Raw genomic sequence first — 22,940 nt, forward strand, 5'->3', positions numbered from 1 at the left:
ATTATATAATAGCTGGTTCTGACCCTCAGCTCTTATCCTTGATAGCCTGTTTATCTTTGACTGAGTCATTTAACCTTTGTATCTCAGTTTTCTCACCTCTCAAATGGGAATGGTATTTACCCTCCTTTGTAGAATTGATGTGAAATTTAAAAAAATATATACACACACACACAGTGGTTTTAAAAATTGTAGGTACTTTAAAATATTGGTGGCATTGTTGCTGTTCATATGATATATTTTATAACTACTACCCTTCCTGGAGTCTGAGTCTTTAGACAAATATATTTCTTATCTAAAAGGAAGAAATTTAATTCATTATTTTCTCTGGGGCTTTCCAGACTTTTGAGAGAGAAGCTAAGTAACTCATTTGGTCCATAAAGCCATCGTTTTTTAGCTTAGTGATTTCATGGATGGAATTTATTTCTTCACATGACTAAAAAAGCAAAGTATAAACTGAAGATGATGCCAAAACACTAGACTTCGGTCAACACTTTTTTTTTTTTTTTTAGGGATTTTCCCGGACCGGGGCACGAACCCACGTCCCCCGCACCGGCAGGCAGACCCCCAACCACTGTGCCACCAGGGAAGCCCCCGGTCAACACTTTTAAAGTCTAAAATTTCAAATAGTGTTTCTGATAAACTCTCTGACTTTTAAGCAACTCAATGCAAGAACAATACTAAGAGCGCTGAGTTCCCCCAGCTCTATCTCAGGGCAATCTGTAGATACCAGACGCTGCTGAGTGTAAATAAAAATACTGCTGTAAATACAGAGGCAAAAATGCCCCAGCACTAGGATGGCTTTGATGAGGAGCTCTGCCAGATTAGAGGACTGAGTCTGAGAGCCAAGCACTGACCGACGCAGAAGCTGGGGTCCTAAATCTGAACCCTCCCATCGCTCACACTTAGAGCAAACTCTGACAATACCCGGACCGTTGGTACAGGTGACACTGTTGACCCGCCATCACGGGGGGCTTCCTGAGTCCTTTAGACATCTTCCTGCATCTCCCTATATCTCCCTAGTTACCATACGTAGGTGAGTGGCTTAGGGGTGCGGCTACGTCCTTTGTGTCAAGAGGCCTGTCCTAGGGGACCAAACTTGTAACGAATCCATAGGTTAACCAGCTGGTTGGGGGTAGAATTCCAATTGCTCCACAACTCATGCCTCTGAAAAGTTGGCTAACATCCCCCTGCTCCAGGGCTGGGGAATCCGCTCTGAAGTGTTCTCTCCCTCACTGGCCATCCCTCAGAGAGGCCCTCCTACTGCCTAACCTTTGCCCTTTCTAATTGCCCTGATCTCATCCCAACCTCCATAGCTGTGTTTAAAGTCCACCTCTGGGGAACACACAGACTGAGTGCTCCAGATAATTCCTTTCCCAGTCTTGCTTGGCATCTGGCCGGTGGGCCGTGTACCCAGACTTCCTGGGACACTGGCTGGGGTTTGAGGAGGGACCTCAGTACCTACCTGGCTACAGGATGACGCTGGCCACTAGCTTCTTGATTTTGTGGCTCAGCCTGGGGGGTGGCCTGGCTCAGAGTGACACCAGCCCTGACGCAGAGGAGTCCTATTCAGACTGGGGCCTTCGGCACATCCGGGGCAGCTTTGAATCTGTCAACAGCTACTTCGATTCCTTTCTGGAACTGCTGGGAGGGAAAAATGGAGTCTGTCAGTACAGATGCCGATATGGTGAGTGCACGGTCTCTCTTCCAGTGAGACTGTCACTGGTGGACCTGTGAAGAGCTTGAGCAGGGCCACAATCTGTCATGCACTTTTTCCTGTGATCCACCTCTTAGAGGGGTGCCAGATTCGGCAACTAAAAATATAGGACACCCAATGAAATTTGAATTTCAAATAAACAACCAAGACTTTGTTAAGATATGTGAGATATTTGGGACACAATTATAGTGACAAATTACTGGTTGTTTATCTGAAATACAAATTTCACTGAGCTTCCTGTGTTTTTTCTGGCAAACCTATTCCAAGGAGTTTTGCGAGAATTGTTTCCCTGGGGACAATTTAATGGGTTTATTGTGAGGCAGGTAGATACTTAGGAAAAGGTGGCAAGGGTGGGGAGAAAGAATAAGAGATGTCTTTGGGAGGTGTTCCTAGGGATGGAAACTCAGCTGAACATTCAGGGAAAATTCTGCCAGAAAACTCTGCGCTTCCTCAGTTACTCTGCTCCTAGCTTGGAAATGGATTCGCCTCTCCCCCTGAATGCAGTTCACACCTTCCTTCCAGATCTGTCAATCTCTGATCAATTTGCCTAACCACCCCCACCCCCAAGAGAGCTGTCCCTGCCTCAGTCAGCAGTGACAGTCCTTTGGTGGGTAGGATGGGTGTCTGCCAGCTGCCTCTGTCCACCAGGGAGCAGGCCCCAAGCAGGCCTGGGGATGTGGAACTGAATGGGTAGGAGCACTACCTCACCTGAGTTGTAAAGAGGGTACATGGGAGCCTGCGTGCAGGTCTGGCTGCAAAAGAGCAGACCCTGTGGCCCGTTCTTCCTTCACCTTGCACTGGAATTCAGTGTAACGGGAGCAGAACGTGGAGCCCTGGACCTTGCAGCTGGGAGGCAAAGGGTAACTTCAAACGCAAACGAAGGTATTTCTGAAAGCATACACAACCTCATACAGCATTTGCGTCACTGTTTAGGTTATCAGATGTTTCATCGTGGGATTAAGAGATGAAAATGGTGAGTTGAGCCTAGCAGGAAAACACTTGAGAAATATTTTCTCCAGACACTCAACAGATAAAACTCAGCTTGGAGAGAGACTCAAAAGAGCTACACACTTGCTGGACTCACCCAATCAGTCTCACAGACCCTTTTTTAACCTTTGAGCGGGGGGAAATCCCTTCCTTATAAACGGGGAGTGACTAAGAGACCATGGTTAATCCTCCAGAACCAAGTTTTACAGCACAGAAGCTTTCATCTCAGAGGGGAATGTTGAAAAAAGGAAGCTACAGCGTCTCTGTGAAGATTCCATAGGGTAAATCTGTGCTAGGACCCACCTGTACCGCTAGCAATGTCTTTGTCTAAGGTGTGTTAGACTAATGCAGAGATGCCTTGTCACAAGGACTGTTCTCACCTAGTTTGCATGGATGGGGCAGGAAAGGGTTAACTCACTTCAGATATTTGATCAACACTGGTGCTATTTTCCTTCCTGGAGGCAACACAAGACTTAGGTCTGTGGCTTAGCAAATAGATAACAGCAGGATTTTTTTTTTTTTTTTAAGGGAAACAAGAACCAAACCCTCTTTTTCTCTAGCAAAACAGCATTAAAAGATTTTAGCAAATTTTGGTTGCACCTGGGTCAGTCGATGCAGCAGCCACGGGTGGGGGATGAGAATAGTCGACAGAGAGATTGCAGGAACACAAATAACTCCACTCACTCTACAAAACAGGACCTGTCCGACCAGGGGTCTGAAAAACACGTAGGAAATAGGGGGTTAAGTCTTGTTACCTCTGGAACGCAGCAGAGCCAAGAACCTGGAGGCTGTGCCCAAGCAGTACAGAACTTCTTCTCAAGTTGATTGTGGATCAAGCAGGCTTTTGAACAGATAACGTCTAATAACTAACTGAGTCTCTGTTTGCTTTGTGATACACTTCTTGTGCACAAGGCTTCTCTTTCTTTAAAAGAAACTTGCTGTGCTGCAAATCCCCTGAAGGGCTTGTTTAAACAGACTGCTGGCCCTCACCCCTCTTATACTGATTGGGTAGGTTTGGGGTGGGACCAGAAAATTTGCATTCTTAATAGTTCACAGGTGATCCTGCTGCTGGTGGTCCTGGGACCACGCTTTGAGGAAAAAACTGCTTTAAAAACTGCAATTTTTTTTTTTTTTTTGTCAGAAGGAACAATTTAGGAACAGTTAGTCTACAAGAAAAAAAAAAATTGCCATTTGGTAGGTACTTACCACTGCTTAAAACAGTGGTTCCTACCTTGCTCTGCACTTAGAATCACCTGGGGGAGGCTTTAAAAAATGCCTGCTGCCCAAATCAATTAAATGGGAATCCCCATGGGTTGGACCTAGACATCGTTCTTTTTAATGTTTCCCAGGTGATTGCAAAGTGTGACCAAGGTAGAGAGCACTATTTAAGGGGTCATTCAGCCCATAGATTGTTCAGACAGACAAAGGTATATTTGTATCCTGCTAGCCTACGCTAGCGTATCAATATTGCTTTCCACACTTCTTGTATCTACAATTCGTTTTCAGGTCAACACACAACATCTGAACTTGCCAAATGATCGGGCTGTAAATATAACGAGATTCAGCATGGATCAATAGCATACATGGTACAGCTGGGTTAAGGGGTCTGCACTAATGTGAACACGATTCCTTCTCCCACCTCAGGGATTCTGATTCAGTAGGTCTGTGCTAGGAACTGCACACGTGGTCCTCGAACCAGACTTTGAGAAATACTAGTAATGGAAAAATCAGGGGTTTGTACTGGGGGTGGGGGTGGGGGTTGGGGAATCTCATTGCTGATGACCTTGGGCAAGTTAAGTCTCTCAACCTTTGTTTCCTCATGTTTATAACTAATGTTAATAATACCTATCTTACAAGGTTGTTGTAATAATTAAAGATAATATATATAAAGAATTAGTGCCGTATGGAACATGGCAGATACCAAACAAATTTTATAAATGTTATGAGAAAATCTGGTGAACAGGTTAACTATGCATTCGGATTCTTCAGATTCCCTTTCAAAATAAAATTAAAAAACATGAAATCCCAGTGGCTGGACAACATTCTCTCAGCTTCTGGAAGAAATCATCAAATGATGATTTAGGTGTTCTGTGCCTTTATGAAGGTCTGTGACGCAGAGTTTCTGTGTCTTGTAAATCATGATTTAAGCTATCAACCACACCGTCACACTTTGATAAAAGGACCTCATGATGATTTTCTTCTTGGGTTTAGTTCTAGGAAGAAAGGTATCCTTAAATATCAGCATTCTTATTTTCAGGAGAATTTTTATCTGTTTGAAATCTTAGAGCAAAATTTTATGAACCTGTGAATTTATACATTTTTCTAGACAAAGAATTCACAGCCTTCATCAGATTCTTAGAGGACCTGGGGCCCAAAAAAAGAAAACAGCTACTGACTTAGAGGGCAATGGTTGTTCTCGAGAAGGGTGAGGAAATGTCCAGGTTTGCCGGTGATGGAGGGAAGGGGAGCGCGTTCCTGGAACGTGGGACTTTAAGTACTAAAACAAGGATGGTCCCAGGCAAACCAGGACAAGTCGCTCGCCTTACCTCATGCAGTAACTTAATCTGTTTTAGTGACTGAAATAGAGTTTATTGCTTCAGTTAAATTGTCACAGTTCTGTTTTGTTCCCTTGTTGTGTTCCTCATGCTGTATTTGAGGGTTTCTGGCAGGAAGCAGGATGTGCCCTTCAAATATGGCCCTTGGACTCCTAGGCAGACCTCTAGCGGAGCACACAGAGCCACTTCTGCGGGAACCAGCTGGGTGGGGAGAAGGGCCACACCCTCCTAAGAGGTTTGACCCTTGGCCTGGGTGATAAAGCGCCAGACAGTTTTACTGTTGTTTTCAGTGACAAAACAGAGAGAAAAACGGTGGGGCCCAGGAGGTAGCGGACCTTCCTGCGGGTAGAACTTTCGGGTTTCATGCCTAACTCCCTCATTTGTCTTTTAAGTGTTTTGTGGCGTTTCACTTTATGCAGAAGTTTTAAATTTTCCTAAGAACCAGTCTATCAGTCCTTTTCTTTATAGCTTCTGCATTTTTTGTCTTGCTTAAAAGACCATCCTCACATCAAGGTTATTAACAACATTCGGCTCTTTTTTCTGTGAAAGCAGCTGAAGCTAATACATAAGGAATGAGTGTTGCTGTGTTCTGAAAAAGAACTTTTTGGTGAGCAGTAAAGTTTTAATTTCAAATAATTTTCATATGTCACACAATATTATCCTTGTTTTGACTTTTCCCCCAGTCATTTAAAAATATAAAAATCATTTTTATCTGGCAGGTTATACAAGAACAGGCAATGGGCTGGACTTGGGCCAGTGTTTGCCAAGCCCTCATCCAGAAGATCAGATGGTCAGCCTCCCACTCCTATAAATAGCCAAAACCAAAAAATAAAATTAGTTTGTGGACATTGTACATTATTGATGCCTAGACTCAAAACATCAAACTGAAAAGACTCAACACAACTCAAATTTGCTCTGACTGTAATATGAGGATATAGTACCTTATTTCTGTCTGGACTCAAACCATCACTTTTTTTCTTAGAACTTTTAATTCAAGCTTCAAACAGAATTTCTACAGCTTTCGTAAAATATTAAAAAAAAAAAAAAACTGTCTTCAATATCAGGCCAGGTGGGACGTATCTATAGTTGGTGTCCTATTAACTTTCAAACTGGAATATCAGAGTTTTATCTTCTGTGAGTTACCAACTGCAAAAATGGCAGAGGGTAACTCAGGAAATTGGACTGAGTCTGCTGCAAAAGCCCTTTATCAGCGAAATTATTAAAGAGCTAAATTTCACCATCAAATTTAGACATTTGTTTCTTCATTGAAATTTTTTCCCTGATTTCTATAAAGCTAGTATAGGTAGAACATTTGTAAAAGAACAATCTGAAGAAAAAATAAAATCACCATAGTCTCACCTCCAAGAGACATTATGCTTTAATTGTATGACATAGTGTGATTATTTTCATATGTGTAATTTGATTACTAATATTATTTAATACACTTTACCCATTCCCCTATTCCCAGTGCTACATACATACACACACACACACACACACACACACACACACACGGCAGGTTAGTAGAGTATCAATGCTAAGTTATATTTCTCAAGACCTTTGAAAAGTAATGCAGGGATTACTGGTAGGTTGGTGGACTCTGTGTCAACAAGTACAGGACCTCTCCATTACAAATAACAAGAAAGACAGGGTGGAAATAAAATATTAAAACAAAAAACACACACTCAACCTAGAATGAAATAAAGGGAAAACTTCAAGTTCTAGAAATGAAGGGGAAACAAAAAGCCAAAGTGGTAGCAGGAGCTGATGCTGCCATGGCCCTTGGGGGTGTCAGTCTGGCACATATATAGACTCCAGGGGCTGAGGAATGGGCTTTATTGCTCATACAGAGAGAGGAAAAGTAAATTTCACCTGTAAGAATTGGGAAGTTGGAACTGAACAGTCTGCATAAAGCTTAGAGCCTGAGAAACTGTCTAGTCTGTTTAAAAGGGATTAGATTACTGGATTATCCAACATTTCAAGAAGTAGCAAGAATGCTTTCTGTCCACCTGGGGCTGGAGCTTGGAGGAGGAATAAAGAACATCCACTAAGAAAAATCACTACCTGGGCTTCCCTGGTGGCTCAGTGGTTAAGAATCCACCTGCCAATGCAGGGGACATGGGTTCGAGCCCTGGTCCATGAAGATCCCACATGCTGTGGAGCAACTAAGCCTGTGCACCACGACTACTGAGCCTGCGCTCTAGAGCCCGTGAGCCACAACTACTGAAGCCCACGCACCTAGAGCCTGTGGTCCGCAACCAGAGAAGCCACCGCAATGAGAAGCCTGCGTACTGCAAGGAAGAGTAGCCCCTGCTTGCTGCAACTGGAAAAGGCCTACACACAGCAATGAAGACTCAATGCAGCCAAAACAAAAAAAATCACTACTTGAAGCATACATTATGCATAGGTGAGGAATCTGAATCTATACAGCTGGCCTGGTGTGAGTATCCCAAGCTGAGAAATTAACATAAAGACATGTGTCTCACTTATCTTGGGACTCCTAGAGCCACAGCAAAAGCAGTTAGGGACTACTCTGTAGTATGTGACACAGGGCACAGGAATTCATTTAGAAAAACAAGCCCTCCCGAAAACAATTACATACCATTCAAAAAGATAACCCACCATGCGGGAGAGTCAGTAGACGTCAAAAAATGAAACGGCATCCCAAGGAAGGGAGATAATAAAAAAATAACATTTGAAATTATTAAAGAAATAAAAGAAACAATAGAAAACATAATTAAAAAACAGAACTCAATGAAAATGAATACACAGATTTAAAGAACATTTACATAGAACTCCAAGAGATGAAAATTATAGTCATCGGAAGAAAAAAACTCAGTGGATGGGTTACATAGCAGATAACCTAGCAGTTAGTCAACCTAGAGATAATTAGTAAAATGGAAAATAAATTTGATGAAGCTAGTAAAAATTCAGTACAGAGAGAAAAAGATAGAAAATATGAAAGAGAGATTAAGATATATGAAGGACAGGATTAAAAAGAATCACCATTCAGTATAAGAGGCCCAGAAGGAGAAACTATAATGAAGAAAATAAAAAATTCAGACAAGGGCTGTGAATTCTCCAGAGGTGAAAGACACCCGAGTCTTCAGATTATTCCAGGTGGGGTAAGGATACACAGTCCACCTATAGATACATTGTAATGAAACTGTGGAGATTGAGGAAATTGGAATTTTTGTGCATTTCTGGTGGGAATGCAAAATGGTACAGCTGCTGAAGAAAGCCTGCTGATAGTTCCTCAAAAAGTTAAACAGAATTACTATGTGACCCAGCAATTCCACTCCTCGGGTACCCAAAAGAACTGAAAACAGATATTCAAACAAATACTTGTACACAATTATTCATAGCAGCACTCTTCACAATAGCCAAAAGATGGAAATGACCACCACGTCCATCGATGGTGGATGAATAAACAAACTGTGGTACATCCAGAGAATGGAATATTATTTAGCCATAAAAATAATATGGATGAACTGTGAAAGATGGAGCGTGACTGCTAAAGATGGGTACGGGGATGATAAAAATGTTCTAAAATTAGATTGTGGTGATGGTCTCACAACTCTGTGAAAAGCTAAAACCCATTGAATTACACACATTAAACGGGTGAACGTATAATATATTAATTACATCTCAATAGAGCTGTCGTAGAAAAAAATGTAATGAAAAAGAGATGCAAATCATAATGGCAACTGCAATAGTTAAGTATTGTTGAGTAGCAGGTGACCCCCAAACTTAGCAGCAGAAAATAACAAACATTTATTGTATCACACAGTTTCTGAGGGTCAGGAATCTAGGGGCTCTGCTGGGTGTTTCTGGCTCTGAGTTTCTCATAAAGTTGTAGTCACACTGCCTGTTGATATTAGTCTCTGAAGATATGACTGAAGCTGGAGATCTTCCAAACTCATGTGGCTGTTAGCAGGAAGCTTTAGTTTTTTACCAATGGACCTTTCCATGACAGAAGTTGTAGCCTTTTTTTTTTGACATCTTTATTGGAGTATAATTGTGTTACAATGTTGTGTTAGTTTCTGCTGTATAACAAAGTGAATTAGCTATATGTATACATATATCCCCATATCCCCTCCCTCTTGTGTCTCCCTCCCTCCCTCCCCATCCCACCCCTCTAGGTGGTCACAAAGCACCTAGCTGATCTCCCTGTGCTATGCGGCTGCTTCCCACTAGCTACCTATTTTACAGTTGGTAGTGTATATATGTCAATGCTGCTCTCGCTTCGTCCCAGCTTACCCTTCCTAGAAGTTGTAGTCTTTTATAATGTAATCTTGGAAGCAACATGGCTCCACTTCTGCCATATTCTGTTGATCACACAGACCAACCCTAGGACAATACACAAGGTTATGAATACCAGGAAATGGGGATCACTGAGGGCCACCTTGAAACGCCATCATATACATATGTTGTACCACAGCAACAAATACCCAAACAGACTGTGGCAGAGACTGCTTATTGTCCCCCTTTTCTACATTCATAAGCCCTCCTCCCAACTTCCAGCAGGGCTCATGGCTGCCTCCATTGAAGAAAAACTTCATTTCCTAGCCCACATTTACAACCAGGTGTTGCCATTTGATTAAGGTCTGGCCAAAGGGAAGTAAGATGAAGTGATGTGTGTAACATTCTGGAGTGTGTTTGTTAAAGAGAGGAGCTCTGACCTTTCCACCTGCTTCTTCCATCCTGCTGCTTGTAATATGGATGTGTTGGCTGAAGCTCCATCTTGGACCATGAGAGTCAGGGCTAAATTCCAGGGCTGGTAGAGCTGAAGGCTAGAAGCAGCCTGGGTTCCAGAAAAGGTCAGATTTATCATTCCAGCCTTCTGAGCCTTAATTCTGGATCTTGATGAGATATCCTATCTTGTTTAAGCATCTGAATAATACAGTATGTAGGAGGTATAATAAATATATGGAGAAAATTATAACACTCTGTTGAAAGACATAAAGGAAGACCTAAGTAAATGGAAAGCTATATTAGGCCCATGTTTGGGAATCCAGAATATTATAAGAAAGTCAGTTGTCTCCAAATTAATCTATAAATTCAATGTATTTTAAATACAGATCCTCATTTCATCTCTTGTAGACATAATCTACATGTCTCATGTAGACTAATTTGACTCTCAAATTCATATGCAAGAGTAAATGTCCAAGAGTAATGAAGGCAGTTTTTAAGAATAATAAGGAGGGAGGGCTCTAAAGCATAGACTTCCTACCTAAAAATTAAAACAGAAAGATGGGGTGCAAAGGGGCTTCGACTGTACTTACACCATTTAATTAAACAGAAGAAATACAGCATGTTTGGCAAGTTAACATTCATTGTGTTTGTGTAGTGGGTACATGGGTATTTGTTTCTCTGACTTCAGTTTTGAAATATTTCATAATACAAAATAATTGAAAATAAAATACCTGGCAGGAGAAGATTAAAGAAAAGAAAGAGAAAATGCCATGTGTCTCACTTGGAGGATTAATTCTTAGCTTATTTCCTCCGTCTTCTGTTATGTCTTGCATATCCTACACGAGGCAAAGGAACTGGGGAAAGAACATGGGCTTTGGAGACAAACAGGATATATCTGGATTTATATCCCAATTCCCCCCACTTTCTATATGACTCAGGCAAGTCACTAAACCTCTTAGCCCCATATTCCTTATCTGGATAATGGGATAAAAATACTAACTGCAGATGACTGTCCTGAGGTCATCTCAGGTCAAAGTTATCTTTATCTATAATGACTACCCTTGACACACTGACAAAGCTTCTCTGTATGCATTTGCAAGATTATAAAATTACCCAAAAGCCAAGTAGGAGAAACTAAGAAATCCAAAGCTTTTCGGATAGTTTCGCCTTAGTTCTGTGACACAAATGCCTAAAATGTTTCAGTGGGGTGTTTTCTTTGCCCTTTGGTCAACAATGCTTTGTCTGCATTTATGGAATCTTGCAAAATTTCCTTCACGTTATTCTAAAAAAGTTTGTGGTACTGTTTTAATTCTGATCCCTTAAGTGTATGATCAGGTCTTTGTGCATAGTATGTGGTCTTACAGTGGATAGAAGAATGAGAAACCTTGAGTTTTAGTTTGGTTTTGCCACAGACCTTATCTTCAAGGTTGTGCATGTAAGAAATATTAGAATTGTTAGTAAATAAGTGCTCATAAAATTCTTCAATATTCGGAGAAAAACGCTAACCTGGTTTGAAGGTTATTACTCTTTTATGATATCATCATAATCATCATCACCACCTAATTTAAGTCTGGTGAGGAGCAGTGACTTTTTCTTTTAATTTTTAAAAAAATTTTCTTTATTTTATTTTCTGCTGCATTGGGTCTTTGCTGCTGCCCGCGGGCTTTCTCTAGTTGCGGTGAGCGGGGGCTACTCTTCGTTGCGGTGCGCGTGCTTCTCACTGTGGTGGCTTCTCTTGTTGCGGAGCACAGGCTCTAGGCTTGTGGGCTTCAGTAGCTGTGGCACGCAGGCTCAGTAGTTGTGATTTGCGGGTTCTAGAGCCCAGGCTCAGTAGTTGTGGCACACGGGCTTAGCTGCTCTGCAGCACGTGGGATCTTCCCGGACCAGAGATTGAACCTGTGTCCCCTGCATTGGCTGGCGGATTCTTCACTGTGCCACCAGGGAAGTCCCAGGAGCAGTGACTTTTTTTTTTTTTAGTAGTCAACAAATATTTATTAGTTTTATTTACATATCATAAAATGTATCTGTTTTATGGTAAAATTCAAAAATTTTAGTACATTAATACAATTGCTCAATATCATCACAACCCAATTTTAAAACATTTCCATCAGGGCCAAAAACCAAAATCCTTCTCCCCATTTACAATCATTCCCCTTCTATAGATGATTAAAGCTATAAAATTCCTTTTAATCACTACTTTAACTGCATTACATAATTTTTGATACTTTGTATTTCTTTTCATTCAGTTTATTTCCTAATTCCCTTAAAATTTCTTTTTGACCTATGTTATTATTAGAAGGGTGGCTTTTAATTTCCAAATATTTGGTACTTTTTAATATTTCTATTATTGCTTTAACAATTTAACTTTGATGTAGTTGAAGAATATAGCAGTGACTTTTAAAGGAAAAACTGAACATGCTTTTTAGATCATTTTTATTTGGTGAATGTTCCCAAATGCTTAATTTCTAAACAGTTCTTCCCGCTTCTTTCCTCTCTTTCCCCTGCTAGGAAAGGCACCAATGCCCAGACCTGGATACAAGGCTCAGGAGCCCAACGGCTGCAGTTCCTATTTCCTGGGTCTCAAGGTACCAGAAAGTGTATGTACGCCACCATTGTTTTCTTAGTTGATTGGTTTTAACTAAAACCAATCCAAGAGTTACCACTGATGGAACTCAACACTTAAGGAATATGATTGAGAAATATGATTAGTATTTTAAATTGGATACAGAGAAAGGGAGATCATTTTCAAAGAAAGTTTCTGATTTCCTTTTCTTAGAGGCAGCTATCCCCCAGAAAAGCCGTTGTGTAGTGAACTCTGAAAGCACCAATGCAAATATCAGCTGAGCCTTAGTGAACCAAACATAACTTAATTTGAAATACATCTGACAAGTTTGACTTATTTAAATTGGTGAGACTTTCCAGTGATGTGCTGGAGCAAACTGGTACTGACCAGTACCAGTGAGGGCTGATTGCTGTATCCTCAGCACTTTTGCAAGCGGCTAACTTGGTGACGGTACCATCAAATCAACTATGTTTGGAGTATTAACATTATGGGAACCTGCAAACATACCTCCATCCACCCACATGCCCATACACACAACCAGCCACTGGCTAAACATTTATCATTTTGCCTCTGACTGTTTCTCAAACTGTCGACTTCCTCTAAAAACAAGGAATAATTAATTTCTTTTAAGACCCCTTGGAAGCCCTTTTACCTTTTTCACTTTAGAAAAGAGGTTTCATGTAAAATGTAGGTAGAAGGATTTCATATCTAAAATCATAGTTTAGCTATGCCTTTAGTTGGTGTCTTAATCAGGCTAAACTTCACTTTTCTGCTGGTTCAAAAGATTTTTGTAGCAATTTTCTAAGCAGCATAATGTTTATTCTTCTAACTAAAATGCTGCTCACCCATGTGGCATTTTTGTGCAAATTGAAAAAAAGTTCCCTTTCCTCAAGATGGTTTTCTTCCATTTGTCAGAAACTAAGCTTAGGGCTTCCCTGGTGGCGCAGTGGTTGAGAGTCCGCCTGCTGATGCAGGGGGCACAGGTTCGTGCCCCGGTCCGGGAAGATCCCACATGCCGCGGAGCGGCTGGGCCCGTGAGCCATGGCCGCTGAGCCTGCGCGTCCGGAGCCTGTGCTCCGCAACGGCAGAGGTCACAACAGTGAGAGGCCCGCGTACCGCAAAAAAAACCCCAAAACCAAAAAAACCAACTAAGCTTAATATACTGATTTTGTAAGAAAAGGAAATGCCTGCCACTGGCTGGATATTTTTCTTAATAAATATATAAATCTATGATGTCTTGTGGGAAGGTGCCCCCTTAGATACGACACTCTTGTTCACTGCACAACCCTCACAGCTGTACGCCTAACCTGGTCCACAATCATCAATACGTGAATGGACACAGAAGATAATCCTTCCAAATATACATTAGAGAAACAATGTATTTTTGGCTAATATCTTTTACTTGATATCAATTTAGTAGCTAAGAAGGTGGTATGCACTCTATTTTGGGAGTAATGTCATTTTGTTTACTGATACAAATATTATTTAGAACTAGTTCAAGAATTTCCAATTCAGTTGAATTGAATGATAGCCACTATACTCATCTAATTCTGTTACCTCTGTTGTGATGTATTCTTAGGTTTAGGGGTGAGGTGCAAGCAAAGTAGCTTGCTTCAGGTGTCAGATGATGGGAATTTACCCAAAATTGCTGAGTCCAGGCCTTTGCCTAGTCTAATGAGTTAGATTATCTCTTAATGTAATAATGCTTTGTTTTGGTTTTTGCTTAAAAGGGCCTTTTAAACTACCAAAGTCCATATTCCGCTCTAGGTGGTCTTGTAGTAAAAGTTCAAAGAAGAGAACACTTAAGGAGACCCAAGAGGAAAGGATCTATGATAGCTGGTTAATCAATCCCCACCCATACCTCGAAACCAGATTTTCACAGCTTCCATCCAAGTCCAAGTCTATATTATGAGAAGAACTGCAAAAGATCCATGTCAATGGAAGCAACCTAACTGTCCATCGACAGATGACTGGATAAAGATGTGGCACATATATACAATAGAATATTACTCAGCCATAAAAAGAAATGAAACTGAGTTATCTGTAGTGAGGTGGATGGACCTAGAGTCTGTCATACAGAGGGAAGTAAGTTAGAAAGAGAAAAACAATACTGTATGCTAACACATATATAAGGAATCTAAAAAAAAAAAAAGAACCTAGGGGCAGGATGGGAGTAAAGATGCAGACCTACTAGAGAATGGACTTGAGGACACGGGGAGAGGGAAGGGTAAGCTGGGACAAAGTGGGAGAGTGGCATGGACATATATACACTACCAAATGTAAAACCGATAGCTAGTGGGGTATAGCTGATTCACTTTGTTATAAAGCAGAAACTAACACACCATTGTAAAGCAATTATACTTCAATAAAGATGTTAAAAAAAAAAGATCCATGTCTAAACTCACCCTGTTCTCATCTGTTTTATAAACCACAGAATGATTACTCCTCTTTAATCACTTATTGCATCATGTCCCTTCCTTCCTCAAGAGTCTTTATCAAATCTAACTTGCTATTTTGGATGTCAAGGCCATCTGTCAACTTGCCTTTCTCCTTAATTAAAAAAATAAAATATATAAATATATATATATATATATATATATATAAAATAAAAATATATAATACATCACCTTGCTAAGACCCTTGAAAGACCAAACAAACTAATTGACTTGCTCATATATGATATGCTCATTATTTCCTTTCTTTACCTGCTGTATCTTAAGTCTACCATCATCTCTAATAATCCTTTCAAAAAAATTCCTGTTTGGTAACTCTACATGTGGCAGTCTATGAACTTAGTTTATGACACATTTGTAATTGTTTAGGATGCTTTATAAATGTGTGTGTGTGTGTGTGTGTGTGTGTTACTTTGTTGTTTGATCATAGTCCCCTTGTGGTCAGGAACTATGTTCTATCCCCAGTCTGCTCCTCGACACATACAAACACATATACACATACTTAAAACAGTGCTGCATGGGATGGATCCCTGATAAATGCTGGTGACCTCTTTATGAACTGAGGCTTAATTTTTCATACTTCTGAGACTTGGAATCTTTTGTTTAAACAAAATCTCATATAGCATAGGTTTTAGTTGAATTTGCCAGTCTTGAAGCTATGCCCTCTTGCCTAACTTTCTGATTTCCATTTTTAGCACTATAGTGGCCTGTGAATTTGAAAATTACTAAACCCCAAAAGAAAAAGAAGAAAAGTGGGCCATTCAAAGTTATTAAACTAATAACTAGATCATGATCAAAACTTAGCATCCTGTGACTGTCAACCTGATGTATTCTTTCCAGTCATTGGTGCTTCTGAATAGATCTGAATCTGTAACAGGAATTTGAGAACAAGGTAGGCAAGGTTGCCTAAGGTCCTTGGTCTAAACGTGGCATTTTCTTCCTTCATTTTTCTTCCTTCACTTTTCCTCAGATGGACTTGGGCATTCCAGCAATGACCAAGTGCTGCAACCAGCTGGACGTCTGTTATGACACTTGCGGTGCCAACAAGTATCGCTGTGATGCAAAATTCCGATGGTGTCTCCACTCTATCTGCTCTGACCTTAAGCGGAGTCTGGGCTTTGTCTCCAACATAGAAGGTAGGAATCTTAAGTGCATCTACCCGTGAGCAGGGAGTTTTGTTCCTGTTTTCACACAGAAATGTAGCCAGAGCCCTTTTACTCAAAGAGACCATCAGAGCTCACTGATCTTTCTTTATCCTGTGACCAATGCAAGCAAGGGGGAAGGAAGATTCTGGGCAATCCTTCACTAAAGTTCTTGCTGTCCTGCCCAGGAGCTGCTGGCACCACTCCTGATGGACAGGGCCATACCAAAGCCTTCCCAGAGAAATAAAATCTATCCTCTAAGGACAGAGCAAGAGTTGCCCAACTGGCTTTCGTGATCCATTCCAGTGTTAAATAATTTTCCATATCAGGAATTATTCCGTATAGGACTACATACTTGGGTTTAAGCCTTTTTTTTTTTTTTCTTATTTTGTTCTCGTCAGGGAAAGAATTTTAATTTAAAAATCTATCTTTTTTGTGTAAAGGTCTCTATATCTTTGAGGATAATTATTTTCAAACAACTGCTTACCTACCTAATTTCTAGCACTGATTCTGTAATTTCTTTTTCCTAATTTACCTTAGGAAAAGTTGTAATCCTTTAGTTTCTGAAGCCCGAACATTACATCCAGGTATTAGCATTGTATATTTTTAGATGGTGAAGTTTGAAATTCAGGCTTATGAAGAGCTGGCCCCATGCCATCGAGAAAGTCAGCTGCAGGAAGAATCTCGGATCTTGTTATAGATCAATGTCTAGAGTGCCGTCCTGAAGTGAATGTGTGAGGGCTTGAAAATATGAATAATTAATTAGGCGCTGTAAAAGGGAGTATCATTCTATCTGTACCTACAAAAGGGGAAAAAGTGCCTGCTGCTAATCTAGGGTCAGGTCAAGTTACTCCCTCCAAGCAACATCCTATTGATTCTTTCTCCTAAATATCTCTTTGATAGATCGCTTGCCTGGTTACTACAGATTAACCCAATCTCTGGGTCCCATCCAATCTATTGACCCCATAGAGACCAGGTATATTTTCATACCAGACGAATCTGATCATCTCCACCCTCCATGTAAGTCCTTCAATAGGTTCCTCTTCCTTAGGATTAAATCCAAGTCCTTAGCATGACATTCATAGCCCTTTCTGATTCAGTCCTAGCCTACCTCTCCAGCATCATCTTGCTTATTTCTGATTTCTTTCCTGACTTCTGCTATTCCAAGCTATGAGGGTTGATGGCGCAAATCTTTCTGCCTCTTCAGTTCCCTCTGCTTGAAATACTCTGATCATTCATTTTGTTGTTGTTGTTCAGTTTTATTGAGATATAACTCACATACTATAAAATTCAACCATTTAAATGCTTTTTAAAATATGTTCACAGAGTTATGCAATCAGCCCCACAATTAATTTTAGAACATTTTTTTTCATCACTCCAAAAAGAAATTCTAGAGCCATTAGCAGTCCCACTACATCGTTCCCCTGGCTAGCTCTAGGCAACCATTAGTCTGTTTTCTACCTCTATAAATTTGCCTATTCTGGACAATTCATATAAATGGTATCATAAAATATGTGGTCTTCTGTGACTGGATTCTTTCACTTGGCAAGGTTTATCCATATTGTAGCATGTATCAGTATTTCATTCCTTTTTATTGCTGAATAGCATTCCATTGTATGGATATATTATGTTTTCTCTATCCATTCATCAATTGATGGACATTTGGGTTGTTTCCACTTTTGGGCTATTATGAATAATTCTGGTATGAACATTTATGTACAAGTTTCTGTGGTGACATGTTTTCATTTCTCTTGGATATATATCTAGGAGGGGAATTTCTGGGTTATATGGTAATTTTATAACAAACTGATTTCCAAAACAGCTATACCATTTCACATTCCCACCAGCAATGTATTATGGTTCCAATTTCTCCACATCCTTGCCAACACTTGTTATTATCTATCTTATTACAGACCCTAGTAGGTGTGAAGTTATATCTCATTGTGGTTTTGATTTGCATTTCCCTGATGGCTAATGATGTTGAGCATCTTTTTATGTGCTTATTGGCCATTAAATAACTGCTTTGGAGAGATGTCTATTCATTTGCCCCCTTTTAAATTGGGTTGTCTTTTTATTATTGAGTCATAAGACTTCTTGTATATATTCTGGACGCAAATCTTTTATCAGATATATGACTTGCAAATGTTTTCTCTCATTTTATGAGTTGATTTTTCACTTTCTTGATGATATAATTTGCAGCCCAAAAGTTTTACATTTTGATTAAGTCCATTTTATCCTTTTAAAAAATTTTTCTTGTACTTTTGGTGTCATATGTAAAAAGGCTTAGCCTAACTCAAGGTCACAAAGATTTACTCCTAAGTTTTCTTCTAAGAGTTTTGTTGTAGCTCATATATTTAGACCTATGATACATTTTAGTTAATTTTTGTGTAAGAAAGGGGGTCCAACTTCATTCTTTTGCATGTGGACATACACCATTTGTTGAAAAAGACTATTCTTTCCTACATTTGTCCTGCACCATTTGTTGAAAGAGACTATTCTTTTCCACAATAAATTGTCTTTGCACCCTTGCCAAAAATCAATTTGCCATAATTGCAGTGTTTATTTCTAGACTTTCAATTCTATTCCATTGATCTATGCCAGTACCACACTGTTCCTATTATTGTAATTTTGTAGTAAAGTTTGAAATCAGGAAGTGTCCTTCAACTTTGCTCTTTTTCAAGATTTCTTCAGATATTCTGGATCTTTTGCATTTCCATATGAATTTTAGGTTCAGCTTGTCAATTTCTTCAAGAAATGGCAGGTGGCATTTTGATAGGACTCTTGTTGACTCTGTAAATCCATTTGAGGAGTATTGCCTCTTTTTTTTTTAAAGATTTATTTATTAATCATTTTATTTATTTTTGGCTGCTTTGGGTCTTAGCTGCAGCACACGGGATCTTTGCTGAGGCATGCGGGATCTTTCATTGTGGCACGTGGGCTCTTTGTCCTGGTGCACAGGCTTCTCTCTAGTTGTGGCGTGTGGGTTTTCTCATCTCTAGTTGTGGCGCGCAGGCTCCAGGGCGCATGGGCTCTGTAGTTGTGGCGCACAGGTTCCAGAGCATGTGGGCTCTGTAGTTTGCAGCACGCAGGCTCTCTAGTTGAGGTGTGCGAGCTCAGTAGTTGTGGTGTGTGGGCTTAGGTGCCTTGCAGCATGTGGGATCTTAGTTCCCTGACCAGGGATCGAACCCACATCCCCTGCATTGTAAGGTGGATGATTCTTTTGCACTGGACCACCAGGAAAGTTCCGAGGAGTATTGCCATCTTAACAAAGTTATGTTTTCTGATCGATGAACATGAATGTCTTTCCACTTATTTGGGTCTTCTTTAATTTCTTTCAACAATGTTTTATAGTTTTCACAGCACAGGTCTTATACTCCTTTGTTTAATTTGTTCCTAAGTATTTTTTCCTTTTTGATGCTTTTTTTTTTTTTTTTGGCTGTGTTGTGTCTTTGTTGCTGCATGCAGGCTTTCTCTAGTTGCAGCAAGTGGGGGCTACTCTTCATTGTGGTGTGCATGCTTCTCATTGCAGTGGCTTCTCTTGTTGCAGAGCATGGGCTCTAGGCATGTGAGCTCCAATAGTTGCAGCATGCAGCCTCAGTAGTTGTGGCACAAGGGCTTAGTTGCTCCACAGCATGTGGGATCTTCCTGGACCAGGGATCGAACCTGTGTCCCCTGCACTGGCAGGCAGATTCTTTTTTTTTTTTTTTTTTTGGTGGTACGCAGGCCTCTCACTGTTGTGGCCTCTCCCGTTGCAGAGCACAGGCTCTGGACGTGCAGGCTGAGCGGCCATGGCTCACGGGCCCAGCCGCTCCGCGGCATGTGGGATCTTCCCAGACCGGGACACAAACCCATGTCCCCTGCATCGGCAGGCAGACTCTCAACCATTGCGCCACCAGGGAAGCCCTGGCAGGCAGATTCTTAACCACTGTGCCACCAGGGAAATCCCTTGATGCTATTATAAAGGGAATTGTTTTCTTAATTGTACTTTCAGATTATTTGCTGATAATGTATACAACTACAATTGATTTTTGTATACTGATCTTTTATCTTGCAACCTTACTGAACTCATTTATTACCTCCAAGAAATTTTTAGTAGATTCCTTAGGCTTTTCTGTACACAAGATAACGTCATCTGCATATTGTCTTCCTTTTCAATTTAGATGCCTTTTCTTTCTCTTGCCAATTGCCCTGGCTAGAACTTCTAGTAGAGTATTGAACAGAAGTGGTGAGAACAATGTGGAGATTAAACAACATGCTACTGAACAACCAATATGCCAAAGAAGAAATCAGAAGAGAATATAACACACCAAGACTTATGAGAAGCAGTAAAAGCAGTCCTAAGAGGGAAGTTTATAGCAATAAATGTCAACATCAAAAAAAAGAAGGATCTCACATCAACAACCTAACTTTAAACCTCAAAGAACTAGAAAAAGAAAAGCAAATGAAGCCTAAAGTTTGTAGAAGGAAGGAAATAAGAAAGATCAGAGTGGAAATAAATGAAATAGAGACTAAAAGGACAATAGAAAATATCAGTTAAACTGAGAGCTGTTTTATAAAATAGATAAAATAGACAAAACTTAAGCTAGGTTGGCCAAGAAAAAAAAAAAGAGGATGCAAATAAATAAAATCAGAGGTGAAAGAGGAAACACTAAAACTAATATCACAGAAATACAAAGAACCATAGAAGACTACCATGAAAAATTATACACCAAGTTAGACAGCCTAGAAGAAATGGATAAATTCCTAGAAACATACAACCTACCAAGAATGAATCATGAGGAAATAGAAAATCAGATCAGAACTGTTACTAGTAAGGAGATTGAATCAGTAATCAAAAATCTCCCAACAAACAAAAATTTAGGACCAGGTGGCTTCACTTTTTTTTTGGCTTCACTTTTAAAGTGGCTTCAACATTCAAAGAATTAGTCAGCCATTTAAATGGCTTCAACATTTAAAGAAGAATTAATACCAATCCTTCTTTCAAAAAGCAGACGAGGAGGGAACACTTCCAAAGGCATTTTAAGAGGCCAGCACTACCCTATTCCAAAACCAGATAAAGATATTACAAGAAAATAAAATTACAGGCCAATATCCCTGATGAATACAGATGCAAAAATCCTCCACGAAATATTAGCAACCTGGTTATTCACCCCACACTTGAATAGGGAAAGCTATAGGAAACATAGTAGTGTTATTTGAGGGAGTATTCTGAAAAAAAAAAAGGTAAATTTTCCATGGAGTTAGCACAGTGATGTGGGGCATTCTGATTGCTAATCATGGTTTCTACCTGGAGGCCCATAAAAGGAGGGCATCCCAAAGTGTGTTCTGCTTTACTAGATTGGATAGAAGCTCCTCTGAAAAAGCTTCTCTTAAATCTATTTTTTCATTTTAATTCTGTATTTGGATCACTGCCTCTACTTTCCTCTGGGTATCATGTTATCCTTGGAAATACGCTGCCTCTTCAAAATTACTTAGACTTAACCTTTATATTTCTCTTAATCTTTTTCAAGTAGGCTGTGATTCTCTGGCTGATACTGTGTTCAACACTGTATGGACCTTGGGCTGCCGGCCCTTTATGAACAGTCAGCGGGCAGCCTGCATCTGTGCAGAAGAGGAGAAAGAAGACTTATGAGGAAGAGGTGATTTCTTTCCCATTTTGAGTGACACCACAGCCGTCTGTCTGGGAGATGGTAGTACGGCAGATGCATCTCATTCTTTTTTCCAAAAGTTTGGATACCGCAAAGCAGGAGAAAGGAAACACTATTCTACAGCTGAAAAGTGAGTCATCGTTTGAGGAGAATTGGAAAAAAGACATGGAGTGATTTGAAGACTATGCTTCACTTTAACACTGGTCTCCCCAGCCAAGACATATTTGCCTGGAAATTCAGTTCTTAAAGACTAAAATACCAGAATTTCTGGAATTAATAATTATATTCATAAGTGAAATTTTGGAGAGTCCAACCATTTGGGAGGCAATGACTTTCCTCTGGTCCATGTTTCAGTTGCCAGTAAGCATCTCACATTTAATAAAGTGTACTTTTTAGAAAATTTGAAAAGAGATGAATGAATTCCATTATCACCAATATGCTTCCATTTCACTTAGAAGAGAACAGAACCCAACCTGGTAAATTCCATCAATGATAACAGTTATTCCCACTGGTGCTGAAGAGATAAGAACAAGGCAAGGTCAGAGGCTTACCTGATTGAAGCCAATGGAGGTAGAGGTCAGATGGCGTTAGGCCTCTAAGGTTCCATTTTTTTCCTTCATTGAACTATTCCTGTTGAAATTCCCAGTTACTAAGCAGTATTAGTGTCCTGTTAAGATGAGAAGCACTTGGTAAAAACTGCCACTGAAGACAGCTAGGAAAATCCCTGAAAACTGAGGGGAGTGAGAGACTGAGGGCCATTCCCGAAACTATGGTTCTCAGCCCTGATTGCAGATTAGAGTCACCTGAGGAGCATTAAAAAAACAAAGAATCTCTGGGAGGGGGGTGGGGGGTGGTACCTGTGTATTGGTATTTTAAAAACACCCCCCAGTGATTCTGATGCACTGTGAGGCCTGAGGGCCACTAAAGTCAGGGACTGACAAATGAAGGCGCATGGGCCAGATCAGGCCCAACCCCTGTTTTGGTAAAGTTTTACTGGAACGCAGCCAGGCTCACATTTGTTTACGGCTGTTCCTGTGCTAGGACAACAGAGTTGAGTAGTTGTGACAGGGCCTGTATGGCCCAGGAAGCCTAAACTAGTTACCCTTTGGCCCTTTACAGAAAAAGTTTGCCAATCTTCGATCTACATCATTTTCTCCTTTCCCTTCCTTTTGTTAATTATTTC

At 40.3% G+C, this 22,940-nt stretch overlaps 1 protein-coding gene across 2 annotated transcripts; it reads left to right on the forward strand.

Annotated features, from left to right (window-relative positions):
• Positions 1–1,324: 1,324 nt before the first annotated feature.
• PLA2G12B (phospholipase A2 group XIIB) lies at positions 1,325–22,158 on the forward strand. Of its 2 annotated transcripts, none has more exons than XM_027129629.1 (4): positions 1,325–1,684; positions 12,460–12,548; positions 15,938–16,103; positions 21,620–22,158. In XM_027129629.1, the coding sequence occupies exons 1-4, from the start codon at positions 1,474–1,476 to the stop codon at positions 21,739–21,741; spliced, it is 588 nt and encodes a 195-aa protein (XP_026985430.1). In that variant the 5' UTR covers positions 1,325–1,473; the 3' UTR covers positions 21,742–22,158. The 2 variants fall into 2 exon arrangements, with proteins under 2 accessions (XP_026985430.1, XP_026985431.1); XM_027129630.1 differs by having other exon boundaries at positions 21,623–22,158.
• The last annotated feature ends 782 nt before the right edge of the window (positions 22,159–22,940 follow it).

The sequence above is a fragment of the Aethalodelphis obliquidens genome, unplaced genomic scaffold, assembly GCF_003676395.1.
Source record: "Aethalodelphis obliquidens isolate GAN/ISIS:26980383/991018 unplaced genomic scaffold, ASM367639v1 scaffold37, whole genome shotgun sequence".
Classification (NCBI taxonomy): domain Eukaryota; kingdom Metazoa; phylum Chordata; class Mammalia; order Artiodactyla; family Delphinidae; genus Aethalodelphis; species Aethalodelphis obliquidens.